The sequence below is a fragment of the Helicoverpa armigera genome, chromosome 1, assembly GCF_030705265.1.
Source record: "Helicoverpa armigera isolate CAAS_96S chromosome 1, ASM3070526v1, whole genome shotgun sequence".
Classification (NCBI taxonomy): Eukaryota; Metazoa; Arthropoda; class Insecta; order Lepidoptera; family Noctuidae; genus Helicoverpa; species Helicoverpa armigera.
This window is the reverse complement of record NC_087120.1, coordinates 10,491,386-10,509,187: the sequence shown is the minus strand read 5'-3', so window position 1 is coordinate 10,509,187 and position 17,802 is coordinate 10,491,386. Positions and strand designations below refer to the sequence as shown.

The 17,802-nt window shown below is 38.5% G+C and overlaps 1 protein-coding gene across 5 annotated transcripts in view; it reads right to left on the bottom strand.

Moving 5' to 3' along the window:
* Positions 1-17,157, bottom strand: part of LOC110374583 (intermembrane lipid transfer protein VPS13B) — a 58,785-nt gene extending 41,628 nt beyond the window's left edge. For 3 of the 5 annotated variants that reach the window (XM_064035098.1, XM_064035096.1, XM_064035088.1), the window contains exons 1-22: positions 16,938-17,111; positions 15,579-15,718; positions 14,959-15,136; positions 14,820-14,883; positions 11,645-11,835; positions 11,299-11,437; positions 11,015-11,208; positions 9,763-9,941; positions 9,337-9,516; positions 8,706-8,885; positions 8,257-8,456; positions 7,255-7,382; positions 6,624-6,837; positions 5,911-6,143; positions 5,265-5,396; positions 4,863-4,982; positions 4,285-4,342; positions 3,708-3,853; positions 3,147-3,223; positions 2,610-2,741; positions 1,145-1,347; positions 548-636 (exon numbers count right to left, since the gene is read on the bottom strand). In XM_064035098.1, coding sequence (XP_063891168.1) covers positions 548-636; positions 1,145-1,347; positions 2,610-2,741; positions 3,147-3,223; positions 3,708-3,853; positions 4,285-4,342; positions 4,863-4,982; positions 5,265-5,396; positions 5,911-6,143; positions 6,624-6,837; positions 7,255-7,382; positions 8,257-8,456; positions 8,706-8,885; positions 9,337-9,516; positions 9,763-9,941; positions 11,015-11,208; positions 11,299-11,437; positions 11,645-11,835; positions 14,820-14,883; positions 14,959-15,136; positions 15,579-15,665 — 3,124 coding nt within the window. In that variant the 5' untranslated portion in view covers positions 15,666-15,718; positions 16,938-17,111. Of the gene's footprint in view, positions 1-547; positions 637-1,144; positions 1,348-2,609; positions 2,742-3,146; positions 3,224-3,707; positions 3,854-4,284; positions 4,343-4,862; positions 4,983-5,264; positions 5,397-5,910; positions 6,144-6,623; positions 6,838-7,254; positions 7,383-8,256; positions 8,457-8,705; positions 8,886-9,336; positions 9,517-9,762; positions 9,942-11,014; positions 11,209-11,298; positions 11,438-11,644; positions 11,836-14,819; positions 14,884-14,958; positions 15,137-15,578; positions 15,719-16,937 lie in introns of all 5 variants that reach the window. The other 2 variants (XM_064035092.1, XM_064035102.1) reach the window with 2 other exon arrangements.
* Positions 17,158-17,802: the final 645 nt, after the last annotated feature.

Sequence of the window (17,802 nt, the reverse complement as noted above, 5' to 3'; positions counted from 1 at the left end):
ACAGTCGCGCGCGGCTGACGAATTTCGTAAGCCGCGCGCGGCCGTATGCATCTCAACATGGTCTAGCGCTTAGTAACATCTATATAATTTTAGTAAAACCAGAATTGAATTGTTTTTTATTTATTCGGCAAAACTTCCTTTTGTTTTCATTACAATACAAATGCTTTTGAATCAGTATTGGGTAGGATCCTTCATCATTTCTACTTTTTAAAAATAGGGTCGATTGGTAATCTATTTTCATAATACAGCCACAGCAATACGTCATCCTCTTCTTCTTCAAGGATATCAATTAGCACTTCGACTAGAGGGAACGGACGAACAAAATCTACTAATTTCAACACAATGCCGCGCGCGGCTTACGAATTTCGTCGGCCGCGCGCTTGTGTCGCGGACCTCGGCAGCGGCGCCATACATTTTCATAGGTTGACTATCGTCGCGCGCGGCCGACGACTGTCGTAAGCCGCGACCCACGGAATTCTACCTTAAAGGTCATAAGGATGATTTTACGAATCATTCGCAAAAAAAGCATTGTGTCGTAAGTACTTACTGCCTTTAATAAAAGTAGGACCATCATGTCGTAAAGCTTGCCACAGCTGTTTGGAAGCACCACTTGAACACATCGAAAGGCGACCAAGACTGAAAGCAGGAAACTGATTAAAAACTGTCCTGAAATACTTATGGTTTACACGAAAGAAAAAAATAATTTGATAATTTATTTAGTTTAACCATAATGTAAATATGGAAGGAGAGTTAGGCCCAGTTTCAGTGATTACCGACGGGTCAGTTAGAGTGTTAGTAAAGGCTGATAATAATTTCTGCCAGATGTTGCTATTCGAGACCTTTCAAACCAAAAGTTTATCAGTCGGATAAGTTCCTGATAGGCTATCAGATAAATCATCAACAACCAGTGAAACTGGCCATCTAAATAATAACATAAAAAACATGTTTTTAGCACGCACTAAAATTTTTGGATTAATTGGATTTTTATGACGTTTCTTACTTAATCATGTATTGTCATCAGAACCCATAGAGTGTGCAAAATTTCATCCTAATCGAAGATCGGGAAGTGGTTCCAAGATTTTCTTACATACGTAATTACAAGTGAAGCTAATAAAAGCGTTTTGATGAGTAAAACAGTCGCTACCTGATAGCCAGTACCCGATGTGCGCCCGCGGCATGCCTATCCATAGCGTCTCTGAGCGTGGCGCAGTCGATAGCTGACGCCGTGCTCATGGTCACGTACACCAGCGCCAAGCCAAGCTCCACGCTGAGTAATAAGCCCTTCAGCCGCTTGTAGACATCTGCTAACTTCTCGGCCGTCCACCACGTCTCGGCTGGTTGCGACTGCTAAAGTTCCAAGCAATAATAAATAAATAAATAGAATAAAAAACCGGCCAAGTGCGAGTCGGAATCGCACACGAAGGGTTCCGTACCATTAGTTAGAAAGTGAACAAAAAAATCACGTTTTTTGTTAGGGAGCCCCAAAAAATATTTATTGTATTCTAGTTTTCAGTATTTGTTGTTATAGCGGCAACAGAAATACATTATCTGTGAAAATTTCAACTCTCTAACTATCACGGTTCATGAGATACAGCCTGGTGACAGACGGACGGACGGACAGAGGAGTGAAAACAATAGGGTCCTGTTTTACCAGTTCAAATTTCACAGATGAGTACCCTTTATGAACTGTCCTATATATTTCCTTATGTACACACTATGAACTCCCCTATGTATTTTTATATGTACGCTATATTAACTCCCCCATGTATTCCCCTATGTACACTCTATGAACTCCCCTATGTAGACTCTATGAACTCCCCTATGTAGACTCTATGAACTCCCCTATGTACACTCTATGAACTCCCCTATGTACACTCTATGAACTCCCCTATGTACACTCTATGAACTCCCCTATGTACACTCTATGAACTCCCCTATGTACACTCTATCAACTTCCCTATGTACACTCTATGAACTCCCCTATGTAGACTCTATGAACTCCCCTATGTACACTCTATCAACTTCCCTATGTACACTCTATGAACTCCCCTATGTACACTCTATGAACTCCCCTATGTACACTCTATTAACTCCCCTACGTACACTCTATGAACTCCCTACACTCTATGAACTCTCCTATGTACACTCTATCAACTCCCCTATGTACACTCTATGAACTCCCCTATGTACACTCTATCAACTTCCCTATGTACACTCTATGAACTCCCCTATGTAGACTCTATGAACTCCCCTATGTACACTCTATCAACTTCCCTATGTACACTCTATGAACTCCCCTATGTACACTCTATGAACTCCCCTATGTACACTCTATTAACTCCCCTACGTACACTCTATGAACTCTCCTATGTACACTCTATCAACTCCCCTACGTACACTCTATGAACTCTCCTATGTACACTCTATCAACTCCCCTATGTACACTCTATGAACTCCCCTATGTATTTCCTTCTATTTTCGGATCGACTTTTTGTAGGCTATCACCACAGCTATCAGTGTGTTCTATTTTTCTACGACAAAACATCCGTTAGGTACTGATTATATCGGTCTTTGGCGGGGTTAACTTAATGATTGCACTGTGCACATACCATAGGGACGGGCATCTTGACCTCTTTCTTTTCGCTCGGCTCGCTGCTGGAGCCCTGGCTGCGAGAGCGCATGTGCACCAGCTCAGCTCCTCGCGCAGAATTCGTTCGACTGCCGCCGCGTCCGCTCGAAGACTATACAAAATTAAAATTTAAACACCTTATAAAATAAAATGAGAGGAAAGTCAAAACTGCACATTTTTGTATAACATCTTTTATTTTATTTGTAACTCATTTTTAGTGCTTGTTTTTGTCTGCGAAAATAAATGTATTTTCTTTAGCATCAAGTATGTTTTAATAGAACAATTGGGGCGTGACCTATAAACGATACTGTACCCATTATATCTTAATACAATGCAATATTCATGCTTAGTTTCACCGGTTACTGATAAAATCAGGAATATTACTGACAGATGAAATGAACAGCTTTTATGTGGCAGATAGCGTTAAGTTAACTATCCGATACCTAACTAACATTTCATCGGTAACCAGTAAAACTGGGCCAGTTAAAATCATTAGCTAGCTAACTATAATACAAACCGGTGGTGTTGAACGACGTCGAAAAGAGTTTTGAGACATCGATGACATGCCCTTCAGTGCGCAGATCGTTGATGCATCTGTGAAGTTCAAATATCAAAATAAATAAACATTTTAATTTGCTTTTAGTTCGCAATAAAAGTGATGAATGACTATAATATTTTTTGTGTCTTATTGACACCTTTCATAACCTTTGTAAAGGTTCCACACCCAAGAGGTAAAATGAGATTCTATTTCCAAAACTTCAGTGACGGCTTGTCACCATCGTATCTCGTGAATCGTTACTTCTATAAATAGTGTCTATAGGTACACTTGGAATTTTCTACAATTGTTGACATTTACAACTGAAAACTATTATACTTTAAACATTTTAGTGGGGCACCCCCATACGACAAACGCCGTTTTATAATTTAACTAGCTGTTCCACGCGATTTCATCAGCGTCCCGGGGCAACTTCTTGCCGTACGCGGATAAAACATAGCCAGTTCAGTATTTCCGAAGCCTATTCGATCAAACAATCAATTTTTTCCACTTCATACATTAAACATTTTTCTTAACACTTACCCGATTTCGAAGTAGGCAGATAAGCAAGCCACGACAAGAGCAGTGGGTCGACAGACATGGCAAAAGGTTCTGTCCATATTCCGCAGTAGTCGAACGAGTTTTCCAAAGGTATAGCGCACCATTGGATTGCTAGACGGAAGAACGGCCTGGAATGCAAAGGTATTCTGGTTTAAGACCCCAATACGAAGACAAACTGTAAGAAAATCGGTTTTAATATTTACAGATATATGTTTTGAAGATGGCTAGAAAAATCCCGATTAAACTACTTTTGAAAAAAAAACCACTAGTTCACAAACAGACACACAGATACAAATCATTTGAACATCTTTGGCAATCTTTACTGGTAGGTTAGAAGTAGAAAGTCTGACAACTAGTCTCGCTAGGAGCTATAGGGTTGCCCGGAGGACTGGATTAAGAAGGTCAGATTGGCAATCGCTCTATGTAAAACACTGGTACTTAGCTGCATCACGTTTTACTGGAAGCCGACCTCCACATATTTGGAAAAAGCTTATGCAGATGATGGTTACTCTATAACTATGTATATGTTATTTTATTTTATCGTTATTTTTGTACTTACGTTGTTGTCGACGCATCAGGTGCGGACAGGAGCCACGCTTGTTTCATTTCCCCTGTCTCTGAAATGGACGAATGAAAGCTTTTAGTAAAGCATTTAACTAAGGCGTTAAGTCCGCAATTGTACAATTGCTTTTGCACATTTTGTATAAAAAGGAAACTAATTTAGTCAAAGATAGAATATTTGCAGTGTATTTTTCTACGTGTCTTTATTTTAAGATTTAGTAAGCTCGACGTAAAATAAAATCCCTTTATAGGGATCAAATGGCCTAAAATATGTCTATTTTAATTCCTTTACTAAAGACATCGGCGCGGTTACAAGGCTTGTCCTTTCTCATATCTTTCGGTAATTTGTTATGTACTAGATTTCATATTGAATCATTCCTTTTAGTGCGGTTACATTATGGCACGAGCAGGACCTAATAAAGCCAAAGTTTGTAGATGTAATGGCCTCCGATTTGTATTTTATTATTGTATGCGTCAACGTCGGGACATAGCTGAACATATTTTAATTATTTAAGACCTGTATTTATGATGCATACATACCACAATAAAGATGATTTGATTTGATTAAATACTTACTTGGTTCATGCAAAGCAGTGATTTTAGCCGACTGCAGCGAGACCACGTGAGTGTTCACGTTTTGTGTCGCGTACCCGCGCATCGCATAGTCCTCCAGGGTTAAATCTATGGCGACTGACTCTGTGGGACAAATAGCTTTTCTTTAATATTGTCATGATCGAAGCCTGATTTAAAATTATGTTGATCTAACTGCTTGCCCCGGTTTCACTTGCGTCAAGCGGGAAGTGCTTCAACCATTTTTATGGTTAGATTGTAAGACATCACATGATTGGAACTGCTCAATGTACACATCATATAAGTTGAATAGCTTACTTATAACAAAAATTTAATACTGAAATGCTTTATAACATTTCAATAATATAAGGTATGTTTTTAAAGATAATATTATGTGTAATTCCTCACCTTCATCGTTAAGCGCGTCCTTGGCCAAGGTGGTGTATTTCATAGCCACGGATCGACGCTCGTGTACAAGTGACATGACGACGTTGTAAGCTGTCTGAAGCCGCGCGGACGATCCGTACATCTTCATCTCCTCTGAATAACAAACGTACGCTTTATCAATGCACTTCAAATATCTAAGGTTTTTATTAGGTACTTTTAAAGCTAATAATTATGTACGCAATCATTGTCAGCAAAATAAAGCCTTATTAATATAAGGTATCACTAGTAACTCGAAGAATCAATAAACAAGATGAAGTCAAGCATAACCATCACTAGCGGTTACAGTATACGGAGGAAAGAAAGATACATGACCAAAACGATTAGTTACAAATGAACTTATGAAGCGTTCAGGTTCCTTGTGACTGTCAACAATTATTAGTATTACAAAAACTGGTTGGGTCTAAAGGAGGCGTTTAAAGATGGAAACAGTAACGTTCCTTTGCCCTTGCACACCCATTTTGGCGCGCTACTGTCTTAGGTGCTTTTCCGTTACAGCACCTCCGCTGGTCATTTTGTTCCCCATATGCCAGTACCATTATTGAATTCGTGTAACACAGAATATGAAGACTATCAACGTTCAAAACAAACGAAATCAGACCATACTTACTCATTCTCACATGATAAGACAGCGCAATAGAATCTCTGTCTTCGAAGAACTTCTTATAGAGTAGCTGTCGGGTGATGACTTTCAAGTCGGCTTGGGCACAGGGTCTTGTGACGGTTCCCTCTGCGTTAGTCAGTTTAACACTCAACGCGCTTAGTGTAATGGTAGTGTTACGACGGGCGCCTTGCCACAAGGGACCCGAGTCTTCGGGCATCTGACTTGCTGCTGAACATACCCTGCAATGAGGAAAATATGCTGTTACTTCACATTCATTTATGGATTTAGGGTCGTCCCCAATATTCGATCTATCCGTTGATTTGATTAGAGATAGGAATTTGACATTACTTGTTTGAGGATTATGTGAAAATTCTATCGCTAGTAAGCTTAACAATGGAGGTATAGAATATTTGGAACAGCAGTTAGTAACAAGTAAATGTATTTACTAATTCAATCGCATTTGGGACTGACTAGATCTATACTAATATAATAAAGCTGAAGACTTTGTTTGTTGTGTTAAATAGCCCATTTATCGAGGAAGGCTATTTTTAATCCGGGATCGTGCAGAGGTTCCCACCGCTGGCAGAAGCTGGTTATGAATTAATAAATTGTAAATTTCAAAATAAACAGGTAGTTTAAGAAAACGTTTAAATTGGCAATAAACTTGGACCCAGGAGGTATTTTAAAAAAATAACTGTCTGCATATAAACAGCACTTACCTATGAGGATACATGGGAGCCACGACAACAGCGCTGGTTTTAGGCATATCGACTTCTAACACAGCGGCGGGCGGCGCGGGCCGGTCGGTAAGACCGTGGCCCCACGGTATGATGCGAACCCGAACACCCCTCATTTCCATCTTAACTCGCTTCTGAGGCAAGTTCTCGTACAAAGACTCCTTTTCCTCAACCGTTAGAACTCGCTTCGGTTGGTCTAAAAATATAATAATCACATAATTAAGCTTAGATTTAGAATTCCAGTACTACTACTATGGCCTGATAACATCTACAAAAGATTATTTAAGCTGCATCCGCTTTATTTAAGCTGTTTCAGGTGGGGTGGCTTTGGTTGCTGCGCTGATGGCTAAAACGGCCTTAGAATCACACTACGTTTGATATATTGGCAATGCGTCACAGGACATTCAGAAGCCTATACCGAAACCGTATGTACGAATCAAACACTACACTACAATGTTTGTAAGACATAAGACTTGTTTACATTTAAAACCAAAGTTCTAACTATTCACAAACTCTATCTTAGTCGAAATGTGATCATCCATAGCAAATAAACGTTTTCTATTTCTATTGCCATTTGGTTAGTAAAATTGTGCTCAACTATCGATATCGTTACCTGGTGTATTTTGCATTTGCTCTTTGTATATAGCTTTGAGAGCGCCAAGTCGATGTATCAGTCCCATACACACCCTCAGTTCTATGGGCTCCACGGTAATAGCCATAGTGCATTCCTCTACCCAGTCGCTGCGTAAAGAAACATAGAACAGTATAAGTAGTGTATAACATAATACATTCAATACAATACAAAATACGAAAGTAAAACAACCAACCAACGCTTGTAATTTTTTTTTATGTTAAACTAGTGTTCGCACGGGTGCAAAGCTTTAATGACGTACATTATACATACAAGGTGTTGATTTGCATTTGTGCCATACGTCAGGAGGAGGACATGAAATACGTAAATAACCGATTGGAATTACAGTAGACGGGAAATAGATAATATGCACTACTTTTTTTGTCATTGTAATGTCGTAGTATTTCAGAAGTAATCCAATTTTATGAATGAAATTTATGAATGATCGTTACGTATGCTTTCTGTTTGGGTTTGTGTGAGGGCGCAGCACGGTTTTAAGGCCAGTAACACACTCTCCAAGTTTAAATACGGCTAGATAACATTGACGGACTTCCGAAAAAAAATTAAAATCAAAAAATTTCCTGGCAATTGTTTTGTTCTTTTGGGTGGAGAATCATTAGTATAATCAACAGTAGTAGTATAAGCTTGTATATTATACACTAGCTGATCCCGCGAACTTCGTATCGTTCAAACCTTCCCTGGACCTCTACAAACATTTTAAAACCAAAATCAGCTCAATCTGCCCAGCCGTTCTCGAGTTTTAATCAGACTAACGAAAAACAATTCATTTTTATTTATATAGATGTAAACCTTCCTCTTCAATCACTCTATTATAAAAACCGCATGAAAATCGGTTGCGTAGTATTGAAGATTAAACCGTACAAAGGGGCAGAAAAAGTGACTTTGTTTTATACTATGTAGTGATACTTCATTATTTTTCATTTTTACTTTAACAACAAGCTCATACTCAAAGCATTTACACACCTATATTCGAAGTCCTTAGGCGGGTTTTCGTAAGGGTTGGCTAAAGGATTGGGCGCGGCACGTTCGTGTATGTATTCCACGAAGACTATTGGCGCCATCTGTGCCCACAGTTCATCGACTTCCTCATGTTCAGCTTTATCGTCTTGCAGTGTGCCCGACTGCGTCTTATCCTCAACGTCTTTTGAATCACCTTCTGGTACCTGAACCGAAAAAATATTTGTTCATATTGGGAGCGTACACTACAGCAATGCTGTAGTTCCGCAACCCAAGAATTATTACTATGAAAATAAGTTTTAAAAATTATGTTAAAAAAGAGACTTCAACGATTCATTCATAAGAGCCCTTTTTATGACTGAATTAAAACTTGTGTATATAAGGAAGAAACTGTCGCTTTTTTATTTTATTTTAAAAAGAATTGAAAGTAAAATTTATTTGAAAAAGATACTTTCAATGTTATTTTGTTGTAAATTCACCGCAGCCTGGCTAGACGATGTTTGGTAGGTCTCGTCGACGGCTACCCCCGTCTCAACTTTTTCTCCCATGTCTTCTTCAGGCCACGTCCATTCTTCATTGCTTTCTGTGGTAGCGTCGGCAATCTTATGCAGGTACACCGTCGGTTCGAAGTTGGACTGCATTAGAATAACATATGAAGAGTAAAAAATAGTGATTCTAATTTGACCGCCTATTAGTTAAAGTCAAAGTCAAACACTTATTCGCGTTTGTGACGCACAAAAACACAAAACAGAACAAGCAAATATACATAGAAAACGGTAACATTATGAGAACATGGAAAACATAGAAATAAAAATAAGGGGAAAATATGCGTCACAATCACGCGAAATGGTCCTAGCTCATTTCATATTAGATTGGAACATTTTATATTATCATTTTACAAGTACTTATTTTTTGTTTAAACAAAACAGTTGTTATATCTAAACGATATGTAACATAACACGAAACTTTGACGTGATGTATTGAAAAGAAAAATACGAATCCAACATAATCTAAATGGCTCGACTTATTACGTGTTACTCGAAAATTGTTAAATAAGGACGCTTTACTAGACTAAAATTAGCTTACCGAGTGATAATTCAGGTATCCGCAAATGCACTTGCCATGCGACCGAACAGTCAGTTCTCTTGCTCCGAAGCGAACTCGCAAATAAGTAGGATTACATATCGAAGACTTGAGCGCCGCGTAATTCGCAGACACTTCTAACACAGCACGTGATCGTTTACGGTTGCTGTCTAACTCTAAAACCTGAAATGCAATTTTTTTAAAGTACTTATTAGGAACTTGACACGCGTCATGTAAAGGTAACTTTAAAAAGGTGTGTTGTGAATTAGCAACACACAACCCATTCCATCTTGTAGTGACATTCCATCTCTTCGTAGGAGCTGCCATTGTTACTTCTGACATTCGAAAAGTGCTGATTTTTCAGCGACATTTGAAAAAACATTTTTTGTCCGAGGTTTTTGTCAGAAAAAGTAAGGTCGATTATAATACCTTGAAGACCAACGCAACATCATCGAAGTAGGCGTTGAAGTATATCGGTAGCGCGGTGGCGAGGACTGGCGGCTCCTCGACTCCCGGCTCGCGGTCCGTCCACGTGGGCAGCCAAGACCACGCCCACTCCGACCAGCTCTCCGACCGATTCGGCTCCGCTGAGTTCGACGACGCCGTATCTGTGCAGAAAAAAATATTCTTAAACTAGCTGATACCGCGAACTTCGTATCGTTTAAACCTTCCCTGGACCTCTACAAACATTTTAAAACCAAAATAAGTTAAATCGGTCCAGCCATTCTCGAGTTTTAGTCAGACTAACGAACAGCAATTCATTTTTATACATAAGAAGAAGATATTATTGGGAGAGAGATTCTTATTTAGAGCACGTAGCTTAGGGTGCATCTACACGGTGTAAGCAGCTTGCGCATACAGTAGGTTACACGCATTTTAAAAACGTGTGGGTCCAGCGACTCGCGTGTGTACCAAAGCAAAATACCCATCCGCAAGCTCTTGTCTCTTGTCACTTGTCACTTGCGCATGTTCACCTGCTCCAGCTTCATGCACCGTGTAGAAGCACCCTTAGTCAAAGCCGCACCGATCGATCTATCATAAGATTCCAGGCCTACCTTATCATGACGAGTTCTTCCGTGTTACGGAAGGCACGATAAACTTTTCGGTCCCAGCTGTCATTTGAATAACTTTTGGCAGTCGTTGCGGGTAGTCAGAAGCCAGAAAGTCTGACAAACAGTCTTACCAAGGGGTATTGGGTTACCCGAGTAACTGGGTGAATGAGGTCAGATAGGCAGTCGTTCTTTGTGAAACACTGATACTCAGATACATCCGGTTAAGACTGGAAGCCAACCCCAATAATGGTAATGCAGATGATTAGGGAATAAAAAAACGAGCGAACGAATAAAAGGTAGCCAACTGTGAAGATATACTGTTTTAGTAACTTGAGCGGTGTGAATAGGAGTAAGCAATTAGTGTAGTGAAGGAAATCGATATTTCGACCTAGTTTGAATCGTTCGACCATTCTATAGAGAAGGGTTGTGAATGAAACGTGCTTTCTTCCACAGTAACTATACGTTGAAGTGTGAAGCTGTCACCTGTTCGAGACTCATTAAAAAGTTCATAATAAATATTTACGTGGCTTTCCATACAGCGAACGTTATTGATTTTTGCTTGATATTAATAGCGAAAAAGTTTTCAAGTTATCAGAATATTGTAATTTACTATCTATCTTTAAACTCACTCAAAGAATCTGGTGGCGCCGATTGTTTTGGCGGAGGTGGTATCTTGGTGTTGGTCGTCGGTCGCTCCTTGATCAGCCTCAGGAGTAAGACCAGTTGCTCGTTGGTGACGCTCCACGCCAGCTTAGATGAGCGCAACTGAATATTCAAACTGGTTGCTCGACGGGTATTTGCCGACACTAAGCGGGTTAACACTCTGGAAGAGATAATAAAAGTTAGAACTTCCAAGGCAATATTATTTTAAAGTATTATTTATGTAAATATGGGCATTTTTTTAGTTCATTACCTGAGATCTAACTGACATCTGTATAGTATAGGCTCTTGGAAGAACCTTATCTTGCCATCGACGTCTGACCTATCGAGACACAGCGTCAGATCATCTAGTCGCACCAGCCTCCTTATCATCGGCTGAACCTGATCAATATCTGTAAAGCATTAAATATAAATATAAACAATAATAATATTCAATACTATTTGAAGAGAATTAGATATCCTTTTATTTCATTCAATTGTATTGATTGTGTATGTCCATTCGATGACACTTACGTTTCATGCTGTTCATGCATATAGAATGGAATGGCATTTGGAGTACCAGCAACTTAGAAGTCATTGCCAAGAGAAGTGCACTATACCTGCGAAGGCTGGCTCCCAGTTCGGTCCAGCGCTATTCACGGCCAGATGTTTGACATTGAGAGACATGACGATGTCGTCCTGCACATACTTCACGATGAGATGATGCACTCGCAGCGAAATGTTGCTCACTATGCGACGGACCAGCGCCTGCATGTAGCCTGGAGGCGCTTCCACTACTTGCGCTTTGCGGCTGCAAAGTTTAATAAAGGTTTTAGTTTTTTTATTTGTTTATTTGAATACTTCTTTCACATACAGTACAATGGCGGACTTAACGCCTTAGGCGTTCTCTACCAGTCTACCTTTGGGTGGCAGAGAGAACGCATTTATTTATTTATATTTATTATACTTTTTGCACACATTTTACAAAATAAAAAACAATGTACAAAGGCGGACTTAACGCCTTAGGCGTTCTCTACCAGTCAACCTTTAGGTGGAGGAGAAATTTCATGGCAGGTGCACTAAATATGTATATAAGACAAATCGAAAATATATAAACGTACATAGACTTATTATACATACTTATAATAACACAAAATCAAATGCACAGTTGTGTCAATTCTGCAAACTCTGGTGAAGATACTCACGAAGCTTCAATTTGAAAGTCAATCGGCTATTTACCATCCTAATTTCCGAGGGCAACTTGTTCCATAAAAGAATAGATTGGACAAAAAAGGAGGAATGAAGGAAATCTGTGCGATGTGAGGGACATTGGAGTAGACGGTTGTTGGAGGAACGCAAATTTCTGTCATGTTGAGAACACAAAAACTGGAAGTAGCATGATAAATAGGGAGGTGAAAAAGGAGTGTGAAGAATGGAAAATAGAGTAGTTAATGCTCTCATCTCACGTCTTTGCCTAATTGGCAGCCATCTAAGCTGTTCTCGATAAGCAGACACATGATCGTACTTGCGAAGATTAAAAACGAATCGAATGCAATTGTTGAGAAGCCGGTCAAGTTTATTGAGCAGATCTCCATTCAGGTCATAGAAGCAAACATCACCATAGTCAATTATGGGAAAGATCAAGGTTCGCACAAGCATCGTTTCACGTTGAACGGGCGAAGGTTTTTTAACCGATAAAAGTAGCGCAGCAAACCTTATTTATTCGGTTCATGTTAAGAAAGAACTTAATACTAAAAAAAATACCTCATTTAAAATATTTGTTTTTTACATAGTGAAAATGTCAAATAGTCTTAAAGAAACTAATTTAATTAGTATAGGTAAAACCACGGGCGTAGCCAGGTTTTAGAATCGGGGGGGGTTCAAGAAAATAAAACGAATAAAAATACATAAAATAGCCGTTTATTCATAAGAACAATATTTACCTAATATGTAATAAACAGATTCAGAGAAAACTTCTGGAATGGAAGGAATCGTCGAAGACCTTTTTCAAGCAGGGGGACAATATAGGCTAAATAAAAAAATTACGTTCAGTTATACCTAGGTACACGTTATAGAATTAATCTTCTGTTCTTCTTTTTAAATATATCCACTACTTCATTCGCATCAATTTCTATCCCATAGTGAATGTTCATGAGAGCCAAGCCATTCAGTCTGTTTTCACCCGTTGTGTTCCGCAAGTAGTTTTTAAGCCTTCTTAGGCCGCGTTTCCACTCACGCGGAGCTGGGCGGAGAGGAGCGGAGAAGAGCGGTAAAGAGTGGTCAGTGTTTCCACTGAAGCGGAGCTGGGCGGAGAGGGGCGGAGAGGGGCGGAGAGAAGCGCAGCTGGGCAGAGAGGAGCGATGAAGATTTTGAATGCACCTAGTGACGTAACGAAGACAACTGACACACAGCACGCGAGTCACGCACCACCCCGCTCCGCACCGCTCCGTACGGCCCCGCTGTCCTCCGCTCTGCACCCCAATGCTCGCTGTCCTCCGCACTGCACCGCCTCGATGTATGAATATTCGCTCAGCTCTGCTCCACCCCGCTCGTACTGTTTCCATTGAAGCGGAGCGGAGATTTCAAGCATAGTCATTGGTCAATTTGTGCACCGCTAAGCTCCTCTCCGCCCAGCTCCGCGTCAATGGAAACGCGGCCTTAGACTTGAAAAAGACCTTTCTGGGGTAGCAGTGGAAACAGGTAACGTAGTCAGTATTTGCAACAATGTGTAAATATTTGGATAGAGTTTTTGGTCGCACTTATCTAAGCATTCCAAAGCTGATTTTGGAGTAGGGGAGGTGAGAGTCATAGCTGCTTTCCACACTTCAAGTTCTGCTTTGACGACAGATGTACTCTTTTCAGGCAGCACTTCTGAATACATACAAAATGCCTCTTCAATTTCACAACCTTTCGCAAAATTTGACGGTAACACACCAGACAGTGCCGATACTACTTTACGGTGTTTCGTAAATCTCTCAATTAATTGTTGAATTGTATGGTCGAGAAAAGGGATGAATAAATTTATTTTGTAATATGTGGATATATCCGAAGCAGGAATGTTAGAGCGATTTAACTGCCTCCCGACGATACGTGGCATAAGCAGAATTCCACCATTTTCTTCTATTAGCACCATTGCTTTCTCATAGAGATGGGGGTACTCTTCGTCAACTTTATCTCTCAAAAGTTGCAAAGCATTAATAACATTATCCACGTGGCTGAATGCTGTTATGAGGTCTGTGTTAATTGCTTGCAGTTGCTTTGATAGCGACAATGTAGAGAATCCAATCCAAACCACATACTTTTGAGTGTAATTAATTAATATAGTTAAATTTTATCTTAACTTTTCGGGGGGGGGTTTGAACCCCCAAAACCCTCCCCCTGGCTACGCCCGTGGGTAAAACTAATTGTTCTATTCTTCAATTTCATGTTTATGTGAAGTCATAAAAATGTTTTCTTGCAGAATCGACAGATGATCATAACAATTCGTTCCATTTGACTGATCACCAGTGACTCGTTTGCCTTTCTCTTGGTTCTTTGGAAATATTACAAAACACTTGAAGGCGAAGGTTGCACATTTATAAACTTCACTACTTGCTTAAATGTTACATTGTCCAAAATTACACATTGCCAAGTTCTTTAAGGCTATTTCATATTTTCCTATCAATATATTACACATAAAAACTAAACTGTTAACACATACAATTAATAATATTACTTGGCTTTGCAAAAAAGAAATAAGTTTACCTTGTTATTTAATTACCAGCTCAAGCATTATGTAAAAAGCGAATGATTTACCTCGATGATGGAGTTGGTGGGCTGCCATCCGGTGAAGTAGGGGGATTCAAACTTAGGACACATTCTGCAACACACACAATTTATTATAGCAAAGCTTATTGATTAGTAAATACTTATTGTCTTATGTATATTTTTATACCTATAGTGTCAATGGTGACAACAATGGGTTCCGACATGATTTTAGTCCAAGGCACTTGTATGAGGAGTTCGTGGATGCGGCCGGAGACGAGGGTGAACGGCAGCGCCACCTCCTGCTGCAGTACGTCCGCTTTGAGTACCAAGTTGTGCAGAGCCACGCCACCACCCCATAGTGATACCTGGACCAAAACATTTAATGTTATTTTATATTTCTGCTTATCTATTTGATGTGCAGAACTGAGGATCATGTTGTGAGGAAGGTGTGGACGGATATAATGGAAGGGAATGACTAAAGAAATGATGGATGGATTATGAGAAAGCCGACATGGCTAAAAAGAGATGGTGGCAGTTGAAAGAGTATGGAAGCACACATGCTGCGCCAAGCCCAAATAAAATTGGATGCAGGTGGATGATGATTTCCCTGCTTATTGTGTACAATAGAGGGAAAATGGTAAAGTCCAGAATATATGAGTATTTATAATATACACAACATTTTGATGGAAAGTCACTGTTATTAATCAATTTTCTATCACAAATATTTTTTTATTATTTATTGGATCAAACAAAACAAGTCCCCTAGTCATTAATACTCAATAATTCAAAAGTAATACATTTAATTACCTGTGCATCTGCAGGCTTAAAGTCTCGCACATATTTGTCCACATAGCTCAGCAGTATAGGCGTTACATATGATTCAATTTTAAACATTTTTTACAGCAATCACTTAGGTATGGATATATTCATCATGCGTTGTTTGTTTACTGGAACAAAAGTATGTATTTATTTCAATAATTAATAAATTAAAAGAAATAAGTTGTACACTTCTAAATTAAGGCTTATTCAATTACATTGGTTCAAGATAATTTATTTCTCACTAACAAGGAACAACACTTTATAATCTTAAAATTAGGATATATTACAATTGCTCCGCAGACCACATTATAACTATATAAAAGTGGTTGTTTTGCCATAGTTTCCCTAGTGCCTCGTAGGAACTACTTCTTGTACCCTGATAATATATAGCCTATGTTATTCAGGATAATGTAGATTCACAGCAATGAAGGACTTTTTCAAATTGGTACAGTTGTTGAAGGTTTTAGAGTACAAACTCATCAAACCCCACAATGTGGCCCCCGACTAGCTAGACTATAATACCAGATAATAAAGTGTAGGAAAGGTTTTTTGTAGACATCATTCAGCAAATATATTAAAAGTATATTAAAGTTTGAACTAGCAAGTGAGTCTATCTATTGTTTCATCTAGTTAGAGTTGTCTGGTTATTCTCAGTAGCTTAGCTCCAACAGCATCCTAAACATGATCGCTGGCAGGTTGAACTGCACTCATATAGATCCCAGATTATAGGTATTGCAGCAATCGTTTTTGTTGTATGTGTCTTTATAGCTGTTAGGCGTTACTGACATAATGAGTCATGGTCACTTGAAGAAGGTGCTATTCCTATTGTCTATATTATCACAGGTTTGTTAAACTGTGGGCTGAATAATTGTCTCCACTTTATTGTTGGGAAACAGCTGTAATTAGTCATATCACTGTCTGACATAATGTAACCAAGATCTTGAATGAGATAAAGACTAATTGATTTATTCACTGCTAATCGAAAATTTATTGATATAACTGCAACTATTCTACATAACAAAAGATTGACAATATGTTAATCTAGTAAAAATATATGATTTACATGTTGTATTAATTAAATTGATTTGAAATTGATGAGTTGTATGGTGAAAAGCGTTGTTTCAGTTTCCTCAAACTAATCCAACTTCTATCCCAAATCGTAGGAGCTATAATAAAAAAATATCTTAATTTCTCGTTTAGTACAGTTCATTGTTAGTCACCAAAATCGTTTTCGATAAGTTCTTATGATAAGGAACTGTCCAGAGAAGGAAATTCAAGAGTAGTACGTGGATAAATAAATAAACATGCACAAATCGCCGGAAGTATTATACAAATAGCAAAACTTACATATATTCAGCGATAAAGCTTATATTGGAAAACGTTATTCAATTATTTCTTTTAGCATGTAATTTTACAGAAATTTAACTTTGTATGTACTAAATATTTACCGTGTTTTCAAAAAAGCAAAATAAACACCGCACTTCAGTTTTTTCTATCTGTGGTGATGAACTTCAAACATACTTCAAATCACAGATACTTCAAATAGGTGCTAGGCTGGCTGACTGGCTGTCAAACATACAGTGTACCAAGAAGCTACAAGGCACTTAAGTAGGACCATAGACAAAATGCTCGAGTGGTTTTACAAAACTTAAATTGTTTTCAAAATCTCTTATTTAAAAACTAGGTTTTTAAATAAGAGATTTTGAAAACAATTTGTCCAGATGTCTGACTTTCTGGAACCAAGCTACGTAAAGGGCTAGGTGTGTTGTTTTTTTAACCCCATAGTTATCGACATAGTTGGGAAAGGCTAGGCAGGCAGATATAATATAAGTCCTATCTAGATTATTTACTACTCAAACAAAGAATAGTAAAAGTATGGAGACCATATGGAGATCCACTGCTCGAACATTCTTGATTGACGTCTTCAAAGACCTTTTTTTTCTTTGGTAATTTTCTGACAGATTTATTGTTTTATTTATTTATTTATTTATTTATTTATTTAGGCTTACCAACTAAGACACATACAGACAATCTTAAAAATAAATGAAACAACAGTTAGTGTATGCTCTTAAATTAAAGGTAGGCTCAACATTTTTTTTTTAGGTTGTTCAAGTAAAAGAGTTAAAAATTAAAAGTAATTAAAAATAAAAGAAATTGAGTAAAACATAATAAAACTATAAAAATTAAAAATTAGGCAAACTATTAATGGCTC